The sequence below is a fragment of the Caloenas nicobarica genome, chromosome 5 (assembly GCF_036013445.1).
Source record: "Caloenas nicobarica isolate bCalNic1 chromosome 5, bCalNic1.hap1, whole genome shotgun sequence".
NCBI lineage: Eukaryota > Metazoa > Chordata > Aves > Columbiformes > Columbidae > Caloenas > Caloenas nicobarica.
This window is the reverse complement of record NC_088249.1, coordinates 39,821,871-39,844,185: the sequence shown is the minus strand read 5'-3', so window position 1 is coordinate 39,844,185 and position 22,315 is coordinate 39,821,871. Positions and strand designations below refer to the sequence as shown.

The 22,315-nt window shown below is 40.0% G+C and overlaps 1 protein-coding gene across 1 annotated transcript in view; it reads right to left on the bottom strand.

Annotated features, from left to right (window-relative positions):
• The window catches only part of SPTBN5 (spectrin beta, non-erythrocytic 5), a 98,602-nt gene that overhangs the window by 41,703 nt on the left and 34,584 nt on the right, over positions 1 to 22,315 (bottom strand). The window contains exons 30-35 of the mRNA XM_065635520.1: positions 20,841 to 20,951; positions 19,525 to 19,704; positions 15,364 to 15,567; positions 14,014 to 14,163; positions 1,742 to 1,846; positions 606 to 791 (exon numbers count right to left, since the gene is read on the bottom strand). Of these exons, the coding sequence (XP_065491592.1) occupies positions 606 to 791; positions 1,742 to 1,846; positions 14,014 to 14,163; positions 15,364 to 15,567; positions 19,525 to 19,704; positions 20,841 to 20,951 (936 nt within the window). The remainder of the gene's footprint in view (positions 1 to 605; positions 792 to 1,741; positions 1,847 to 14,013; positions 14,164 to 15,363; positions 15,568 to 19,524; positions 19,705 to 20,840; positions 20,952 to 22,315) is intronic.

Sequence of the window (22,315 nt, the reverse complement as noted above, 5' to 3'; positions counted from 1 at the left end):
GTTTGCAAATATCTCTCTAGGCCCGTGTGCTGTTGTTCATGCCAGCACACCGGATGCTAGCACGTTTTTCAGTCACACACATTGTGCTGCCCTTTGAAAGACTGACCTAGTATGTCTTTCCAACAGTAGTGCCAAGAGCAGAGCTACTCAGTTACAGGACTAAGGCCAGAACAGAAGACAGATGAACATATTCTGCAGAAACCAGTCCACAGCAGCTGAAGAGCGATGCTAAGTTACAGCACTGTTTTCAAGGTCTTCAGTGAACAGTCAGTAGTAAAGCTTGGCGCCCTTGCCACAATGCTTTCCACTTTGTATTCACCCTGATTTGAAATATCTTTTCTTTCCCATCAAAAGAAACATAAGATAGTAGCTGGCAGTTTTCCCTTTATTTGTTTTATTTTAGTAGAGCTCCTGATGTGTAAAGTGGCTGTAATGGGCACAATGCCACAATGCTGGTATAATAACAGCTATGGCATTGGGGCACCTACACCTTTGCATATGGTAGAACAGGAGTTGCCATGCAAGAGTAGATCATCAATCCTCTGGCAAGGGCAAGCACCTCATCCTCTGCCTTCCACCCCCATCACAGTCCAAACCCCTCTTACCTCTTCCAAGTTCTGGTAGAAAAGTGCCAGAAGAAGCGCGGTCTGCAGCTTCTCCCTCCTACTCTGGGACAGGTTCTTGATCTGCTGCTTCCTCTGCTGAATGGCATTCAGTTTCTGCTGGATCTTCAGCCCTTCCAGTCCACCAAACTTTTCCAGCCTGCTTGCCTGTTCTTGAAGAGACATCATCTGAGGAGGCAACAAATGTGAAATTACTTCTGTGCTTCCAAGTGGTGTGAAAGACACAAAAACCAGGCTCCTTTCCATACCTAGCAGATTATATTTTTTTTCTGGAATGAGCCAAGAATAGTAGGGACAAGTTACATGTTACATCTATGATGTCCTTGTCATTGGTGTCTGTAGTGCACCCCAGCTACTTAAAAGAACTAAAGCTGTACCTCCAGGAGTCCCTCTGACACTGATTATCCAGTGCAAGGAATCATGGAGCAAGCCTGACACCCATGATCCCCCAGATTTCATTGCTTTGTGGAAATCAGGTGTTGGAAGGTAGCTCTAAACATGAGCAATCAGTCTGGCAGGGAGCTGGCATGGGTTCTGGGAGCTCATTCCTTCTGGGGAACCCTGCCCCAGGTTTGAGTTTCGCCCCAGCCTGGGTGAATTTCAGCAGTGGCCACCAGCCAGGCAAGTTCCTTTACATGCAGGTGAGCAATTCAGCATCTATTCCAAAGGTGCAAAGAGGCTAGCCAATTTGGTACAGACATTGTATAGCAAATGTATATGTAAATAATTAGACAAGTCATCCCCTCTGACCTACTGTATTTTACTTGCTTTGAAAGCTGCTGATTTTTTTTTTAATGAAAAAAGCAGAAACTTCTGATATCCGTACACACAATATGGTCTGCTTTAAACATTTCTTCTGGTAAGTCTCACCATTCAACTTACTAAGTGGTTTTCCTGTCTACTGCAAGAGAATACAGGCAGAAATTGGGCATGGAGTGTTTAACACTTGTTCTCCACTGCTCTGCCTCTTATTTCACTAAGCTTCCTCATTTTCTCTTTGGTTCAAGCATATCAGGCATGTCACACCTGTCAGCAATTTCATGTGTCGCCACATTAAATCAAAAAAATAAAAAACATTCTAGCTTGTGGGTTAGTTGAATGTTTGTTGATTTTTGTACCTTCTCATCCTGTGATGCCAGAACCTTCTCAAAAGCCTCATGTTTCCTTATTAGTTGCTCTACTTCATCCACAGAGCTTCCGAGATCACTGCTTTTCAAATAAATCTATAAAAAAGTTTAATATTTTTCTCAGTGGATTAATTATCACATAAACATGATCCATAAATGTGAGAATTGCAGTTGAGAGTACAGCTCAGAGAAAAGAAAAAGGAACAGAAGGCAACTGAAATTGGAAATTAAATAGTAGAGCTCCATGGTCTTGAGCAAGAAAGAGACACATTAACAGGTCCAGCTTAGGAAAGGGACCCTTCGCTGCTTATCACAATCATTAAGTCACAAGGCTGGCAGTGAATTCCAGAGGTCTAAGCCATCCTTGTAATCCAAAGCAAAATCACCACTGTCATGTCTGACTGATGTCCATGTGATTCCTTCTTGGAAGACTTCCAATAACAGAGACTTTGCAGCCTCCCTGGGCAATTTATTCCAGTGCTTCGTTACCTTTACCATTAGCTAGGTTTTAAAAACATTTAGCTTGAAAATGGATTGCTACCACTTCGCCTCATTACATACTGCCCTTTTCATCACAGAAAGGGGATAATTCCTTTTATATTTGCTCCAACCTCTTCTGGGTTTTCTCCATTTACACTCATTTTGAAACAGGGTTCCTAATACTTGGTGCCATAAGTGGCAATAAGGAATAAGGCTGCCAGGGTGAAGGTAGTGAAGACAGCAGAGAGCTTATGTGCACTTCCCAAGCTGTAAATCTTCCACATGTATCTGTGTATGGTGCTTATCTTTTACACAATACCATGAACCTAAGTTCACCTTGCAATCTACTATAAGCTTCCAGAAACTTTTCAGAAGAGCTGCTATCAAACCAGCTCGTCCCTATCCTGTATTTATGCAGCTGATTATCGCTGAAAAATGTCACAACTTGCACCTATACCAAGTACATTACTTCTGTTATTTTTTTCAAGCCATCTTTCCAAATTCCCTGTATTAATTTTATTTACCGTCTGTCCTATCAGTCTCTAATGCAGAAGGACTTAAGTCTAAAATAACAAACACAGCTTTAAGGAAACTGACCTCTGTTTCTTGACTCTTTCCTGGTGTTAAGAAAACTGACTGCCCAATTCTCTCATGCATTCTGTTACATTCAGTTTTTGTCGAATGCAAAAGAATAAAAAAAAGTAGTTATCTATTATAAAGAAAAAAAAATATAAGCTTTTCTGCAGGCTTGTAGGAGTTTATTCTTTTCCAGTGGATTTAATTGCCTACAGTTTCTTTTCTGATTCAATGATGAGACAACAGCAGGACGAAAACCCCAAATGCTCTGTTGAGACATGAGCAAAAATTACCTGTGGACAGGGTTCACAGTGGAGTGAATATGACCTGACAGACTTTTGGAGTTCAGGCTGCTACGAGGGACTGCATTTATTGGTTGGAACATAGCACTGTGTAATTCATTCTGTGAGCTCATGGAATTGTAAGTATTTGGATAAGGATGAGAAATACCAACCAGTAACTCTACCTGGAGAAAGTGCTATTAGCAGAGATGGAAGATTTTGAGATCAGTGATACAGTGTGAAAGAATTAAGAGGCAGGAAAGAAACAGAATAGAATCAGTGAAATAACACAACTACTAATAGTTTCAGAAGAGGGTTGACAAAGAACATAGGTAAATCTGTGCCTTAAAACCATAGACGTGCACATGAAAAATAACATCTGGAGAGATCTCTCTTGCTTTGAAAAACGTTAAAGTTCTATAGCAGTCTGACAGAGTGTTTTTTAGAGGAGAGAAAATATATTTTTCAGCAGTTACTTGAGAAAATGAACAATGTTCATTGTCTGGACAGAAGTATTGGATGACACAAGGCATATTCTGAAGGAGAGACTTCCCAGGCAAGTGTTACGTGCAGGGGAATCCACACCTATTTGTCAGGGTCTGAGTGCACCAAGAGGCTCTGGTGGCCCTGAGCGTCCCCAGGACAGGCCCTCTGCTCCCACCCGGAGGTCCCTCTGAGGCTCAGCCCTGGCCCCGGCCCTGTCCGAGCTGTGTTGGGGGAGGCCTGAGCCCTGCCCTCATCCTCCTGGAGAGACCTCAGATTTCAGTCATTACCTCGCTTTGTCACTTTGATCTCCAGCTGGTCAATGGACCTCGTTACTGCTGCCACCACTCAGCCCTCTTCGGCAGCTGTAGCTAAGAAGACTGACAGACAGACTTGGCCTGACTCTCTGGTTCCTTTTTTTTTGGGGGGGGGAGTTAATGAGAGGAATATTTTGCATATACAGAAAAATGCACAGAAGAATATAATACCCAGGCCAGATGTTCAAACTGCTCTATATTAATCCATGCCGAGCATCAGAAGAGAGGTGACTAAATTCCAGCACAGTAATCACTGTCAAGAAGAGGGGAAAGCCACTGTACAACAGGCCTGAGATTTTAAGAAGTATGGCCCATATATCACCAGGATACCTAAAGAAATACATTAACACCTCTGTTATGCCTCTGTTAAATACAACCTCCACCAGAAAGCAGATAGTCTGTCATTCAAACATTAATCCTTTGATCTATTCTACTCATCAAGTGTACGGAATTATGACAGGGGTTTTTTGTTTTGTTGTGTTGGGTTTTTTGGGTTTGGTTTGTTTTGTTGTTTGGGGTTTTTTTTTGAGTGTTTTTGGATTTGGTTTGCTCTTGTGGAGAAAGATCTCCACATGTGTGGGCTCCAGGTCTGTATACTCTAACGCTTTGTTAAACCACTTATAATTACCATCCATATTTACACTGCCATTACTAACACTGAAATAAAAAGTTATCGGCTGAATCTAACTTCTGCTCAGGGTACACAAACATAGAGCCACATGCTGCATCTCTATTTTGGTGTTTTAAATGCTACTTTTAAAACATTGTAGCTTTTCTGTCATATTTTGTGGATTATCTACCTTTTTTGGTCAAAAAAGATTTACCTGAGGAAACAGAAAATTCCCATAATTTTCCACATATCACTCCGGGACCTTTATTTAGTAATTGTTAGCAGTGAAACTGCAAACTCTGTGATACCTGAAGAAATGTTCAGCCATTAGTTCTTGTCCTCATACATCTGTGGTGGAAGAAAGAGGCAAGGGACATCTACTGGTAAAGATGGTTACTTTCTTCATAAAAAGAGACCAGAGATAATCTGAGAGCAGGGGTGTGGGACGGTGAGTCATAAGCAGCTGCCACTGGAGTGCTCAGCGCCTTGCTCCCACTGAAAATCACTGCACACAAATAACACCGGGCATCCAAAGCCCCATCCCTTCAGCTCTAACAGCAGTGCAAAAAAGTCCTCCTGACTTCTGAAAGCTTTGGACCAGGTCCTCTAAGTAGAAGCCCATGCAAATGCTCTTGGGAACCCAGGCGAGAAAGAAAACTGGTGCACAAAAAGAAAATTGGTGTACAAAAAGAAAATTGGTGTAAAAGCAAACTGGCTGTGTATGTGACAGGAGAGGCGATGGCAATATGCTTAGAAGAAAGCAGCATGGGTATCACTAACAGTGTTACTTGGAGAACTGGTGGGGTAAAAACTTTCCATTTGTCTTCTAAGCAGAAATCTTAGGACAACAATTGCTAGAATCAGAACCGCAACATTTTTTTCATTTAAGCATTTGTTACACCAATCCAAAAGCAGAACGGAAACTGGCTCCCACACCACAATGCTGGCCTGAGGCCAATTACATGGCTTTTTGGCATATTTTTAGACAGGTCCCCAAATTCCTGCTTTGAACGAGACGTGTTGATTTCAAATACAAACCACTGCATGGCTCCCCTCATGTAACCTAAAGGGTGTCCCACAGCACACAGCAGGTATAAACTTTCTTTCAAGTTTGTTTCTGTTACGAATCATGGCCCATTATCAGGAATTTAATGCTCAGCCACAAAAAGAAACAAAGCCTTGATCACTCACTATGTAACGCAAATGAAGACTTGCGAAGACGCGTAAAACCACAAAATGGACTTGGTGCTTTTTGAGATTTGCAATAGAGCATGTAACAAATAGCCAAGTTATTAACAATGCAAAGCACAGAAACAGAGGTTTTAACCCTATTTAACTGGGGTTTTTCGCTATTCCTGAGCTCATTGCATATTTTTAACCACACTGTCATAAGAACTCTTACATACAAGTTAATGCAGAACTATATGCAAAGTTCAGTTAAAAAAAAAGGTTCATTTAAAATAAAAAAGTACCACATACACACTTATGTGACAGCACAGGCCAGCTCTAGCTTTTGGAGAAGTACTGAATGAAACGTTTTAGCCATTAGGATAACTATGCTCTCTGGACGTCATGACTTCACATTTATACACGTTGGACGCTGACACGGCCCCAGCAGAAATTTGTCTTCCAAGAAGTGTCATTTTTAATTCTCTAGAAGAAAAACTATTTTAAGTATTTGTGCAAATCCACTCCCTTCTGCTGCTTCAGCTCTTCATAGTACAACAAGCTCCATAGACTTTGCCCCCCACTACCTGTGCTGGGCTTGCTGCTGAGGTTGCTGGAACTCCACTGAAAATCTTTCAGCTCTAAGCATGTACTAAAAGCCAGAATTACTCCCAGTTCTAAATGTCTTCAGTTAAAGCATGTAATCGAGTCCAAATTCTCTGTCCAGATAGGTAACAACAAGGTTTGATTTGACTGACTTCTGACAAAAGTAAATAAAAAAAAGAATTAATGAAAAAAATTTTAAATTTGTGTTAGCAAAGTAAATAAATGTGCTTAATACTGTGATTATATATGTTTCACAAATATGTTGTATTATGCTTCATTTCGGTAAAATGAAAGGTATCATACTATAACCATAAGTGGAATAAAACACAGTAGTTTATAAAAAAAATACAAACACCTTTTCTACTATACTGACATCACCGTATTATTAGCCCTAGACCTCACAATCTAGATGCAAAATTCATATTTTAAATGTATTTAAAATTTCCTTTCCCCTCCCAGTGCATACTCTCTCATTGACATAAGAATATAATTATCCGGTATTGGAAATGTATATGGGAAAAACACAGAAGTCAGTGGTTTTTTTCCCATAACTGCTACGATCCCTTCCTCCCACCTATCCCCTCCTTCTTCAAAATTTGCAATCTTGACCCCTATCCTTCAAGTAGTCGGTGCTAGACCAGAATCCTATGCTCGTACATCATCATCATTGAAGTGTTTACTTATGAAACATTTGTCTGAAGGCAGACTAAATTCCTCTTAAACTCCTCATAGTTTCTCTGCTAGAAACTTTGCTGTGATATCCAAATCTGAGATGCTATGGAGACTAAATTCCCTTCATGTCCCTCAGGGAAGGGTGGTACCTCTCTTTCTAATGAGGGGAAAAAAGTGATTTCTTCCCACTTAAATACTTTGGGTTTTGAAAACAAGTATTACTTTTAAAAGTTACAAAACCAGGAATTAAACATTTAGAAATCTAGCATAATCTGACAAGTAAGAAAACGAAAACAGCGAAACAGAAAAAATCTAAGAAAAACTACATTGAGGATTTGTCCTAGGTCCCGGACCAACTAGCAGAGAAGAAAACCAGTTCTTGGCTCTGAAGTTTTGAACCTTCCAAGTGCTGAGCACTATGGCCCAATTATGCAAAATCTGTAAGCACATGCATAGCATTGAGCATGTCATGATGACGAGAATACTCTAATAGTTAAAACACTTGTTAAGTGCTTGATCAGATCAGAGTGCTCAGCTTCATTTAGGATGGATCAAGCTGTAGCTGCAGCCTTGGTGACAGCAGAACACGAATAGCTTTCCAATTGTCCCATAAGTCATCTCTAGGGAGCGGGAATATGGCAGCAAGCATACATAAAGAAATCCATGTGGCTTGATTAACACAAAACAACTGTTAGCAAATGTTCCTAGAACGGAATGGAAATCTTCACCACTCTCCTCCCAGATCCAAAGGGAGCAATGTTGACAGCAATAGATGGACACCATGCACTCTCTGTGTCCCCATGAGCTGAAGACATGGTGTGAGCTGGTATGTTTGTCAAAAGGTTGTCAGGGCACACACTTTTTAGAGTGCATGTTTCCTGGGAAGTTCTCAAACCAGATCTTGCCCAATGGCTAGAAAGTAATCCTGAGCAGCAAATTGGATTCACTGATAAGGAGAGGCCAGGCCCAATCTCCACAGGGTGAAAGGGTGGACCATCGATATCTGAATCATGCGTTTTGGTGTAGATTGTTGGACTTGGACTCCTTCTAAATTCTCTTACCACCTGGATAGGCATGGCAGTCCAAGGGGTGGCAAGTATCAGGGTGATTTTGGAAACCTTGTGGTGTGCAGGTGTTGCACCATCACATGGAGTCTTCCTAAACTCTGGCCTAGATGAAGGGTGGTTCTGAAAGACAATCAGTTCAGGATTTAAATCCTTGCTCATGACCTCATTCCCAGTAGCTGAATTTTCTCTTCCAGTCAGCACAGCTGGAGACAGCCATATATCTCTGGAGACAGTTTGCTGGGGCAGGCCAGGATACTTAGAGGAAGTCACATGAAATCTTGTGATTTGAAGGGCTGGTGACCCACCTGAAGGGAAGCCTTGTTTTGGTTTCTGTGATCCTGTTGGAAGATCAGTCGGAGTTTCAGGCACCTTCTCTAATTGTGGCATGATCAGACTTGAATAAGCACGACTGCTTCCAGGAGAATCTGCTTGAAAAGGCTTTACCATCAAGCTGCAAGTTGAAATGTAAAGCTTCATTGAAGCATGGAGGTCTGGCATTTGGACATTGCACTGGCTACAGCCAGAATCACAAGGTTCCAGGGATGCATGTAGATTTTTGCTGTGGAGTGTAGAAACAGCTGGAACAGCAGACAGATCAACGTCTAGGCGTGAAGTCCAGCTTGGTGGAGCTTTGCAGTGATGGACATCAGAGGGCAAAGATACAGCAAGCTTCAAGGGATCATTTTTTTCAGCAGAAACACAATGAACAATTTTTTCTCTTTTGGAATATTTCTTGCAAGATGCAGATGTTGACTGAGTGCCAGAACCCCCATACCCATGGCCTCGAGTGTCCCTGGGAGGACTGGAACACCTGGATGTCTCATCAGAAGGACTGACACAGTGACCAGCGCTCTTGAAACATTTCCTCCGGTCTGTGTGTGCCAGAACAACATCTAGCCTTGAACAGTAAGCTCCAGATGACACACTGTTTGGTGGTGAGCTGGCAGTTCCTGGAGCAAGCTCTGCAACTGATTGACCGGTGGGAGGATGCCACGCTGATGCTGGCATCTTTTGAAAAGGCCTGTCCCGCACAGCAGATTCAAACAGAGGAGGTGGGGTCATTCTGCTGGAAGACAGCATCACTTCTATGGTGGAGACATAGGTTGCAGATGAAAGTTTGCAGCGATGGTCCCTGCATGACATTCTGAGGCGTAGTCCTAAACAATGCAAAAATCAAAGCCACAGAAGCTTGCCTTCCCCCTTGTTTTTAAAACCAACTCCTAATCCTTTTTCCTTTGGCACTGGAAATTTCCATTCTTCCTCTGAAGTGAAGGAATGAGGGATGAATAAACATTCTCCAGGAAAAAAATTATAAACTGAAAAAATCCGCATTCAAAATAAAAACACACAGCTCTTCTAATACTGCTACCACCGCCTGTCACGTCTGCAAAGTGATATGAGTGTGGGATGGGCAGAAAGATAAATTACGGAGCATGAGGCTCTGCTCCCTGAGTGTTCTGACAGTGAGACTGCAGACAGAGTAGGAGGGAGCCAAAAACGCCTGCCAGAGACAGCCTGCGAACTTGCTGTTATTTCATCTGTGAAAAAGAGGAAAGCAGCTAACCTGAGCAATGCATCTGCTGCCGTGAAAAGGTTAGAATGGAGCAGAGTGTACTGGCCACTGCTTCTGCTCAAAACAAAAATTATTTTTTTCTTCCTTCTCTTTTTCAGGTGTTGCTTGTCTGCACTCCAAATGGCAAGATCTCAGTTTGCAGGTCTTAGGAAAGTTTCCTACAAGAGTTCCATGCAATGGCATACAGCTGAATTAATAATTTTAAAAAATTAAAAAGATATATATTTGCCTAATTTTTTCCATATATGCTCTATTTTCTTTAGCACAGAACAATCCTAGACTAAATTATGCAGAAATCCTTCAAAGGTTTAAGTAACTTGGATGTAACATAAGATGCTGGCATAAAGTCAAACCTGTCACACTGGCACAGCGAATGAGAGAGCAGCTCCCAGTAGCAGTTCTTAGTTTAAAACACTCCTCTGTTGCCTTCTTCCCTCCTCTGTTCCACATTTTGCAGATGTGCAAAGCAAAATGCACATGACTGAGCTTTGCCTCAAATACAAGTCAGAAGAAACACAGGGGTGGAGAGATTGCTTATATTTGTTTGCCTGATAGGAATCTTTTTTGAATATGTGTTTGCTTTTGTCCCTTCTGAAAGCAGCAAATGACAATATTCCCATTGGGAAAGTGGTTTGGGAGTCTTCAATTGATGTCTTGGCTGAATACTTTTCGAAAACGCATTTGGAAGGGCTGCTTTCTTACCCTCCTGCCTGTCTCCCTAGGGAGCAGTCTGTGTCACTGTGCAGCCACATTTTAACTCCATATAGTAGTAACAGAGCTCCATCCTAAAGGAATAGATTCCTCTTCCATTTGTTCTTCAAAATCAGAGAAGTAAAATACAAATTGTGACTACGGAATCTCAGTTCACTGTCAAATCGTATATACTGATCCATAAGGCAGATGGTGGCAGCTGCAAAAGACAGCTTTGCAGTTGCTATTTCTCCCTTATTTAGGTGGGAGTCCTGCAGCACAGGAATAACTCATTTGAAAATGATCACATTTAGAGGTGAGAGAACAACAGCAATGAGGGATATTCTGGGAATACAGGAATTACAGCTGTAGAGGAACAAAAACAATCTTGCCATTTCTATTCAGGGCCAGGCTGATGCACTGAATATTAATGAAGGACTAGAATCCAGTAAGAAGGTAAATTCCTTCCTGTTCTTCCATGAACAGCAGCAAATGAGCATCTTCTTGCAATTATTTGCTTTCTTTATTGATTTAATGCCATAAATTCTTCAAAGATACAGCTTATTTTATATAGAAACATAGCTTAAACCTGCATAATTCTGTATTTATACTCTGTTCTGAACATTGAGGTGATCGCCAACATCACCAGGTGTCAAATCAGTAAAACCGACTTAGAGACAGCAAAATATGATTTAAAATGAGCAGGCAGCAGAGAAATTTGTGAAGTACACCTGAGATGTGCTTTCACCAATACTCTTTAGCTCTGAGGGAAGCTGATGTTCCTGGGCAGCTTGCCTTTCCTACATGGTACTTTTGCTCAGTGTCAGCTGTGGGTTAAATCCAAGATGACAAGAATGGACAACGCAGGAGTGAGTCATCATGATGGAGGAAAGCTAATAATTCCTGAAAGGAAAGCTGTTCACAGCATTGGCCTAATTGGTGCATTCAGAGTAGAAAGAGTTGAAATTCATCCTGAATGCTCACAGCTCGTTGAAGATCTGTTTGTTTGCATCCTTGGATATGAACAAATTCAGTGTCTCTTCTTCCCACCTAACAGTGCTTATACATTTTCTGGATTAAATGTGAGCACTAATCCATAACAGCATTTTCTAGGCATTATGGTAGCTTAGTGTTGGTATGGCCCGTGTCAGTTACGAAGGAGACATATGGCTGACTGCGATATCCAAATTACCAATTTAGAAATCCATGGTGGTCAGTAACTTCCTTGGTACGTTGCAGGTAGATGCTTGGTCTCTAACTACAACATCAGTGACGTTTGTCTATACGGTCACACCATGGTGACCTACTTTTCTATTTTATAACAGTAATTCTGTAAGCATGCAACTATAATTCTTCACATGCACAGACCTCTCACAAAAGCAACAGTTCTTCAATCATTTGTAATCTTTTGAGTATTAAGTATAGGCAAAAATGAGAAAGAAAAACGTTTATGAACCTTCTTTCTATAGCTAGAGGGTTCTTTTCAACTTCTTAAAAAAAAAAAAATCAGATGCAGAGGGTAGTGAAAGAAAAATAAGAGTATATGATGACTGTGGCTTGCTCTTTCTCTGTATCTGCATGGACAAGACCAGCTTGTCATTACACCCCTCTGCTTATTTCCTCGTCTTTCTCCCTGACCATAAAATGCCATCTGTGTGAAGGGGTGCTGGGAGGGACAGCCAAGTATCCACACTTCACTGTTCCACCTTCTGAACACTCACAGTGAGAACAACTGAGTACCAGGCTCCTTAAAAGCTCATAGGGAAAATGCTACAAGAAAAATATTCTGATAACAGAACTGCCCTTCATGGTCCTCAAGGTCACAGCTGTCATTCTCAGGCTTCGTTTTGATGGAAGAAACCAGTGGTAGACACAAGTGCTGCGGTTGATTCTATCAAGAGAATTTACCCAGTCTGTGATGAACACCCATCCCCATTTTGTGGCAGTCTACCTGACAGCATATGGCAACAGCAAATTCATCTGAATAAAGGAGTAATGTGCAGTACAGTTTACCTGTACAGAATGTGCTGGGGGCATCTGAAATTGCCAGGTGCAACCCGTTCCATCCAAGTGTGATACAGCCTTCTGCAACCATGACTCATGACTCAGGGGCAAGAAGAAACACTAACCTGTAATAGCTTCCTACATATTTACCTCTGCGGTACATACAGCAAAGCAGATGCTGTAGTCACAGCGTCTCTGCATGTTGGCTGATCTCCATTTCATGAAAAGAGAAGGAATATAGTGGCTAAAATTTTGTAGAGTTTACATTTTCCCTGGTGATGTTCCTCATGCAGGAGCTTAGCAATGATGTATCACTGCTGGGTAGGGACTTGAGGTAGACATAACACAAATTGTGTCATTTACTGATTAAACAACAAATACGATATTATAATGGGCAGAACTATGTAATATTTTACCCCAGAAACCTGAACCTAGCTGAAACTCTCTCAGTTTCATGTTTCAGCACAAACTCAGAATACAGGCCACACTTCCCAAGGGTGCCAATTGTAGGGAGTTATGAAGATATGCATTTCCTTCAAGGAATGAGTAGGAGAAGGCTCCAAGCTCATGTTTCCCAAAAGGTTAAGTATCACTGCATGGCACAGCTCAGGGTCATTTTTCCAAAGATTTAGTGCCAGTGGCAAAGGACTGGTGGAAAACAGAGCTCAACACAGACCAAGGGCCATTATATTATGCTGCCAGTAGTCCTGGAGAATTAAGAATTATTTTTCCTTAATAAGAAATGACCCAGAGGTACAGCCTCCTTCAGCTTTGCTTCAACCCTTCAGTTTGCAGCCTTCAACTTTGCATGCCAAGTCTCAGCCCAGTTACAGCAATCTATCAATCTATGAAATAACACAGAATGACTGGAAAAGACTTCTGAATTCTGCAGTTTTGTAATAGCAAATGTCAGACCTCAAGCTGGAACCTTTTAAAGTAGTTGCACAAATCCAGGAAAATGCAAGAAAGACAAAAGATAATTTAATATCGGTGAAAAAAAATGTATTTCAAAGCCTGCAAAATGATAACAAGAACATCCTTCTGTCTCTTTGCATCAACTATCAGCCCTTTGTTTTCATGAAAGGGTTTTTTTCACTAGCTCATCTTTCTCTACTGCATCAAACAGAAACTAATATTCCTTACAATCAAATTCTTTCATAGTTATTCTCCACACTGCTATCAACTCCCTTGCAGAACTAAGAGATCAGTTCCTTTTTCTGGATTAACTCACACTGCCCACATTCATTTTCCACTAGTGGCATTTCCCTAGCACTAACCTTCAGCCTGGGGTGAGGTTACCAGCAATGCCTGCAAAGTAATTCAAGCCCTCTTTACAATTTCCCTTGTCTCTGAAGTCTACAAAACGATTTGCCAGTGATTAAGCAGCTGGTATGCTGCAATCTGTTTGTAAAGCTGACTAATGCTGGACAGTTGTCTCCCTCTTCTGATGTGACTCTCATCTATCAGCTCTTAGGTTTATTTGCACTGAGTTATCTTTCAGGCAAGGATCATGTTTTTGTTTCTGGTTCTGCATCTATGCCCCGTAAGAAAGGGGGGGTCTTGTACATTGCTACAGTCTCCAAGTGATACCACAATAAAACAATAAAAAGAGTTTCATGTCTATACACAGACCCAAGGATCTTAAATTGCAGGTGAACTGTAGTGGCTCTTTAAGTTTGGAAGGATTCAAATGCTTGAAGAGCTTAACTGCTTATATCAAATTTATAATTCACATACCTCCTGTGAATTCAGGAGCATGTCCAGGTGATCCCAGTCCTTGTAGAACATTTGTTCTTTGTGTATTTTCTCCAGCCACTCCTTCTTCTGTTTCCATTCAGTGTATACATTTTCCTTTTCTTCCAACAGAGCCTGTAGCTTCTGCTGAATCTGAATACAATTTCCAATGAGAAACTCATGTTGGTCTTTATACCCCATGGACCAAGGTAAAGTGGGAGGAGAAAGGATTAAGTGAAGTGGTGGATAAGCCCCTTAGATTGCAACAAAATTATCAAACAAAAAAGTAGAACAAGTTCTAGCACTTATATTTAGGCACAGGGATAATCAGAGGTGCCCCATTTCAGGAATGGAGGAGTGCTTCTTACAGCGTACATAGCAGTCCAAACTAAGAGCAAAGAAAGATACACATGAGAAATAGTTATCTTCTAGAATCCAATCCTAATTCCTCATTATCTTTAGTCATAACAGTGCAATTACAGCACTTCAAATGGGATGGGATAGATACTTAAATAAGTTATCAACATAGCATATTCTCCTAATCAGTGAATACATTCTTCAATGTTGGACTTCATGTAATGTCAGCTTCCAAACTCTGTATATATATCCACAGGCCTTCTATAAATATTTTTTCCTACATAATACTGGCAAAAGGCTTTGCAGTCAGGAAGATTTCTAGTTACTATAGTAATACATTGCAATATTCAACAAATGGGAGAATAATTTCCATGAACTCTGCAGTTTTCTGAAGGTATTTAAGAGACATGGTAATGGATTGTCAGGGGAGAAATAAACTAGTAGGTACTGGAAAAGAAATAATGCTGTGAGAATCTTAGAGGCTATTTCTCTTGAGTAAACTGCCATTTTGATTTTCATCTTCCATTTCTGGGGAGTTAAATATACCAGCATAATTCATTACTATAGAAAATGCTTCAATTAATCTTTAATCTTTAAACTTTCTCATATGTTTGAATGTTTTCGTTCTTTGGTTGATAGGTTCTTAACCAGCCTGGTCTGGTATGGTGAGCATAGTGCTTGTGTGAAAACCCAGTTCAGGAAGTGGGTAGAATTATCTCCATTGCTCAGAACATAGTGAGCTTCTTGAATAAGCCCAGCTTTGCGGCAGCGGGCTCTCAGGAGATGCCGACACTCATCTGCTGCTGAGGTAGGAAATGGAACAGATGTTTTTGTGGCCAAGCTAGGTAACACAGAGACAAATTAGGTTGTGCATTTGGACACGTGTAAGTGTACACATGCATTTGTATGTCTAAGCACAATATGGTATAGAATTATAGTTACACTGGTGTTGAGTAGCTGAATGTGAATGACTGAGCTCAAATAAGTTTCAATTACCTCTTTTGGTTCTATTTCCTTATCTTGCAAGAGTGACTGTCCTAGCTGTACGACATTATTATATTTCTCTTCTCGTGCTTCAATCTCTGCCAGTAGCTGTTGATGCTGGGTAAGTCTCAGGCTGCTAGTAGATATGTCCCGAATAGTCTCCTTGGCTCTCATTTCCCTTATTATTTCTGCTGTCCATGAGAAATAGTCCCATACCTGGAACCCAAGAAAATGTGAAAGTTTGGGTTAGAGTTCAAGCTTGGGTTATCAGACAAGAAAATCATAGGCTAACTGCTTAACTTCAAGTGAATCATGGGCAGTAAAATCACAGATAAGAAAGAAAATATTTCATTAAGGCTTAGAGTACTTCTATGAATTTTAACAAGGGTGGAAAACATGACTGCAGGAATTTCTACATACTATGTTAAATCATACATGTTTTGTAGTATCATCATCATAATCGAAGTGTGTCATATCACATCAATGACAACACGATATCATATTGCCCTTTAGTCCATCATTCCTTAAATCTTTTCTGGTGTTATTCCTTCATAGAGGATAAAATAATATTACCCTATTTTTCTGTGACTAACCTTTCACTAATACAAGTCTATTTGAAACTTAAGTCTTACACATATTCTAAAATGAGGGTGAGAATTTTCAGGTGAAAACCAAATGAGCTTAATCTAATAGAGGTAGAAACAAGGTAAATCACAGGTCACAAAAAATTGCTTAAGCAGATCAGGTATACAGTTTCAGCTCCTAGTTTGTGGAACTATATGACTGAGATTTGCACAGAAACACAATTCTGGAAGGAATGAGGATGTAATGCCAGTTTACTTTCAAGTTCTGATGAACCTATAAACGTATTTAAAATAACTTAAAAATGTCTGTATCATTCAGCTGAGGCAATTATGAGCAAGAAAATTCTTAAACAAATCTCAGTGTTATTTTCTGATTGTGACTGAAGAAACTTGTGCAAGTAAAAATGATTTGACATCTTCTGTGTGTCTTCTTCTGCACTTGATTCTGCACCTTCACCAGTCCACTTAATTTAGGCATCTCATTTGAATCTCTAATAGGTTTTGTGCTCTTACATGTTAGTTAGTAAAAAACAGGACTGCAAGGGACTGCACCAGGGATTATATGGGATGATTAATTAAGTTTTGTTATAGTTTAATTGTATTTGCATTATTTGGTTTAATTCTGAGGTGGCGAATGGTCTTTTAGTCTTTAAGTGTATTTTAAAAGACTTTTATGTATAGTTAAGTGCTGAAGAAAAATGTTCTTTTTCTGTAGAGAACTAGAAATTTTCTCTTGTGAAAGGTTGTTTGCTTTTCTGCTGAAGGGAACTATGTAATGGAAATAGCTTCTTTCCTGTTCCATTTTACCCACAGCTTTTTATCCCTATCATCAAAATTTTGTACAGCTCAAAGCTGGCCTGTGAACCATCCAGATAGGAAAAATATTTTAAGAAAAGCACCACAAAATTGAAACTGGCCAGTTTGGGGTCCTCAGAGTTTAGGCTTTAAAGTCAAGATACTGTTTTCTTAAAATCAGTGAACACAGCTACTAAATGACTCTTTAAAAGGACTATAGTCCTTTTAAATGGGCCCATGTAATGCACGTGTGTTGGCGTCGTTTTGATTTCCAGAACTAATTCACACACAGCTGGATGTCACTGTAGACACCGACATCGCACTTGGAACTGCAAATATCTAAGACACCCTGAGATTTTAAGCTAAGCATTAGGAAAAAAATCCATAAATCTCAGGATATTTAATGCAATGGAACAATCAAGAGCCAATAAGAGGTTATTGGACTGCCACTGTCGGCAACATTTAAGAACAGACTAGCCATCAGTCTGCAGGAAACACCTAAACAGAGCCTGACTGAGGTCATGCAGATTCCAGTGCAAACTTCAGAACAAGAACCTCAAGTCATTCAGAAATACTTTCAGTCTATGTCTAAATTCCTCTTCCTTGACAAAGTTTCTTGGAAGATTTGGAGCCCTCTGCTGTTAGTGTGTTGTCAGTTATGGCCAGCCCTGCTATTTAATCAGACAAAAATCATACTTGATAAGATGCAAGGAGATACACTAGATGATTGCACAGAATTCTCATTTCACGGAAAGGCTGATTCGTTTTTGTTTCACTTCTTAATCCATGTACAATTTCATAATGAAAAAGCCCCATGGACTGCATATGAACAATATTAATGAAAAATGTATGCTGAACAGCTGTGACTAACATGAAGTTCGTAGATCTCTTGGTATGACAGAAAGAGGAAAGGGAGCAAAGTTGCCTCTTTGCACCCAGCAATTAGAGGGATGTTCTGCAGCAAAGCTGCTCTAACCTACCCTAGAGGTGCTGAGATTCTTACAGTCATTACAGATGGCTGTATAACCCTGCCTTGTCCCATCTGGGCAGAAAGATGAGCTTGCAGAACCAGCTCTTCACTTTTTCAGGAATTATTGTCAGGAAAGGAGGTGAAAATTGAGGATACTACTTGCCAGCAGATTGACATCAAAAAGACAGGGAGATGCCTGAGGCATAATCCCATCTAGGCATGTCACTGAGAATACAGTCACCTGGCTTTGTGATTTTGTTTTATGATGTTAAGAGAGCACCCTAATAACTATGTAGCCCTCTCTATTAAGTGCTGACAGCTTTATATATTTTTAAGATGGTCGTTGCCTGTAAATTTACCAATACACATGAAAGGACACACTGCCAGAGTAAGAAATGGGCTATAGAATTACCATTCAGATCATAGGATGCATCACAGGTTTCAGACAAAACTCAAACCAAAGGTACTTTGTATGATTCCAGCAATAAAAAGAAAAAAAGCACCACCAACAGGACATTTTCTATCTGAAGTCAATAACTAAATTTATGACATAAGTTATGAAACAAATCAATAACAAAGTAATCTCTGAGTATGTTTTAATGGATAAATCCATTAAGATCCACCTGCTGATGAAGACTCCCCCAGGCTGAAGACTTACAGAATCTAACAAAAGTTAGAAGAATACATATTAGAAGAAATTTGCCTTCTTCGTACTATCATCCCCAGAGCACTGTCAGAAAGACAGTGGACAAAGGAACCTTTCACCTACCAGATTAGTACAGGCACTCTAATTTTCCTTAAGTCAAATTCTAATTAGTTTTATTTCCCCTTCAACAGTTCTGCACAAGATAATGAATTCTTAACAGTTAAAAAATAAACCAACCAAACCACCAAAAAAACCAAAGTACCATAAACATCCTTTATCTCTAGCTGTACAATACATTTTGGTCTTGATCCCAGTTCACAACTTGAAGACAAACTTGTGGGAGGGTTTTTTCCAGGTGAGCATACCCTGGATATTCTCTGCTTCCCAGCAAACACAGAAACAGAATATGAACTATCTGTCAGAGGCATCTTTAATTGACACTAAAGTTACACCTGGAACAGTTCAAGAATATGAAGAATGTAAAGGTATTCTAGAAATCTACATTATCAACTTCCTTCATGAAAAAACGGGTACCGTTGCTGTTTTAGTACCTCTAATGAAGTACTTGTAACAGTAATCTAGTAATTTGCAGTGGTGTAGCTCAGGTGTCTTCCCTGAGACTACTGACATTTGCAAAGCATTCTGTGGCAAATCACACCTCAGTGACCTACTGAGTTCTTTGGAGAGAAAACTATTGTGCATTGCAGATTATGATATTATGCTGATACATGCATGTCACTGTGTTTAAGCAACTTGAGAGGTTACTACAAAGACCAGTGAGTTGTATTTGATACATTCCATAAAGTTAACTGAGGGTTATTACATCCTGAGAGAACAAACTTTCAGACATTATAAATGGGAGTTTAACACCTATTTTAATCACTCTTACTCAGTGAGAATTGCAGAGCCTTTGAAAAGACTACTGCTACTCCTGAGAAGTGATGACCATTTCTGACAACTAGTAATTATCTCATACACAGTTGGATACCAGCTTCCCTTCCTGCAGAAGGTGAAAGGTCCTTATCCTCTAACGCCTTTCTAAATAGCTACAAGCACTTAAGTACTTGACACATCACCTGCAGCCTTTTACATCAACCTTTGCAGCTTGGAAGTACACCTGTGATTCACACACACTGAAGGTGACTTTCCCCTGTGTACCAATGGACAGAAGTGCTTACATGTGCCTGAAACTGGTGAAGCTTGTATGCTTGCTCCAGAAGTTTCTTGCGCAGTTCCACTTTAGACTTCAAGGCCTTCCAGTTGGTCACTATTGCCTGCTGCTTTGCTTTCAGGTCTTCCACTTGCTTTTTTGAGCAATGGGTCAGTACATGATCTGCAGAGTGAATCAGCTCCTGCAGCTATACAGAGGGATGAAAGAATAGTGTAGGAGAGAGTCAAAGATTCGGCAAATATCAGAAAAATTATGATTAATTATCCATGCAACTACACTTCAAGCAAAATTTTCTGATCTAATTTTTCTCATGCTAAACAAAAGCTTCCCTAATTTCAGTTTTATGGAATAACAGTGACATCCAGTGTTTGCTATGGCTCATCACAACAGTGATTTTTCAAATAGACAGGCAGATTTTGTTTCTCCTTTTTACTATACCATTTATTACATGAGTAATGCAAAGAATAGCTACCTTGTTTTCCCCAGTCACCATATAGATTAACTATTATTACATTCACTTCATGTGTATCTCATGCTCTTTTACCTTAAAAAGTAACAAGCAGTTGGTGGGATCAATTCTAGTGTTATCTGCCACAAGGACAAGGTATGAGGCCACTGGTGTTACTGGGATACCTACTTCAGTAATTTCAATATAGCACACTTTGTGTTAACTATACCATTAGATTTACTAAACAATGGGAAAACTCTTACTAGTTTTATCATTCTAGTTGAAGCTAAGCAAATCTATATACGACAAAGCTTTCAAAACAACAGCTGTTCTCATGAGTCGAAACGTTTCACAAGTTTGTATCATGAGCCCTATCCTTCTATCTCACAGTCCAGTTCCTACCCCTGTAAACTTGTTGAAAATTCCAGATTGTTTCCCCATCCTTCCTTCCATAGTCCTCTATAGACAATCAATGCATTTTGTGTTCAATGAATATTCAGTTTCTCTGCACATAAAATAGATTCTTGATTTCTCCTTGTAATCACCTGGAACACTTCGAAGGTGTTAAACATATCATAAGGCCTGACACAATCATACATTTCAAACAGTGATCAAAAATATTATGAATAGCTTCAATAGTCAGCAGTCATTATAATACGTCCTTTATTTGTAAGGTTTTAAATTACCTACTTTATTACTACCATCAGACCTTAAACATATTGAAAAAAGCAGAAGACTAAGGAAGATCCTCAGAGATTTCCAGGCTCTCACAAAAACCCTGAATAATTTGATTCACAATACCAAATTATTACTCTGATTGTCTTGGAAACTTGAAATTTGGCTACACATTAAAGACCACAAATTGCTTTCATCACCTGCTGCTCATTCCCAGAGAGCTCATGCTCCAGGGCCACATGGTTCCGGAGCTGGGTTTGCACACCTCTCATGTCCTTAGCAACATCATCTGGAATACTTTTGGACTTCTCCTAAAAGGAAGAAATCAGATAAAGCTTTGTTTCTTTCTACTTCCAAGCAAAACACACTACAAGCCTACTTTAGTCATTGTGTATAGTGCAACTCATGCTACACAGTTAAGGACATCCTGGGTTACTCAGCTATGATAGGAAGCCAGAAAAATCTATCTATCCTAGTACATCTGTTCTAGTATCTCACTTCTAAGTATCTTAGTGATTAAGCTATCCAACTGGACTGTGAGAGATAAAGGTTCAAGTCTTTCCTTGATCAGATAATAAAAGAGAATATCTTACAGGCTTAGAGTTGGGAATCAATCTTGAAGAGCTACTGCAGTGACATATAGTGAATTCTTAAAGCAACTTTAACAACCAACAATATTAGGCTATTCTTTGGGATACAGGTGGTCTGTATGTGAACCATCTTTCATATAGAAGTTTGGTTATACATGCTCAGGAAAAGATTACTGTAAAGATGTGAGAAATGGGAGAGACCATCACATGAAAGCAGACTTAAACATCTATTTAGCTCAGCAAAGGTTCTGAGGGGATTTGTTACACAGACATGCACTAGGAACACAGCATGCAAAAAGAAAAGGCATTTCATCTGGAGGACAACACTGTTGCTAGAATAAAATTATTAGAAGCTTGCTCCAGGCCAATTTAGATGAAAATTAGAAGAACATTTCCAACCATTGGAGAAGTGTATTTCTGTAACAATCACAGGTTGGTTTGCGGTACCAACAATGCATCTTGGTAGGGTGCTGTAAAGGGACATGGATGTTGAAGTTGCCTATACTATGATGGCATTGGAATTGGTGATTTAAGCAAGATCTTCTAGTACTATGTTCCCATAAGAAATGTCTTTCGCTGGTAGACATCTAACCAGGGTACACAGGAAGGGATGGGCAAGATAACAGAATTGCTCTCCCACTCAGTAGTGAAGCTTGTTAACAATATGCAATGCAAGAAGTGCGTATTGGTTGCCTGGACCAAAGTGCTGGTCTGTGAAGTGTTTCTGAACTATCGCTTGTCACTGCCACAGAATTAACTACTTCATTATTGAAGTTAAATATGCATCAGGTTCTGAAAACCCCAGCTGGTATACAGTGAAATATTGTGACGTTTGATTTTCCATTTATGACAAGGTAAGAAAACAGGAATAACATAGTTGAATAGGGCAGCCTCTGCCAGCACAAGCAAGCAGAAAATCTGCTGCACGTAACCTAACCAAGCCCTGTTGCCCTGCGAATAGTGGAAGCTCTATTGGATCGCCATCTCCTGTACACATCTGCATTAAGGAAACGACACCTGTCATTACAGCAAGGATGTGGTTTCTTAATGAAATTCTTCAGAATGCTCAGATAAAACAGAAGGCT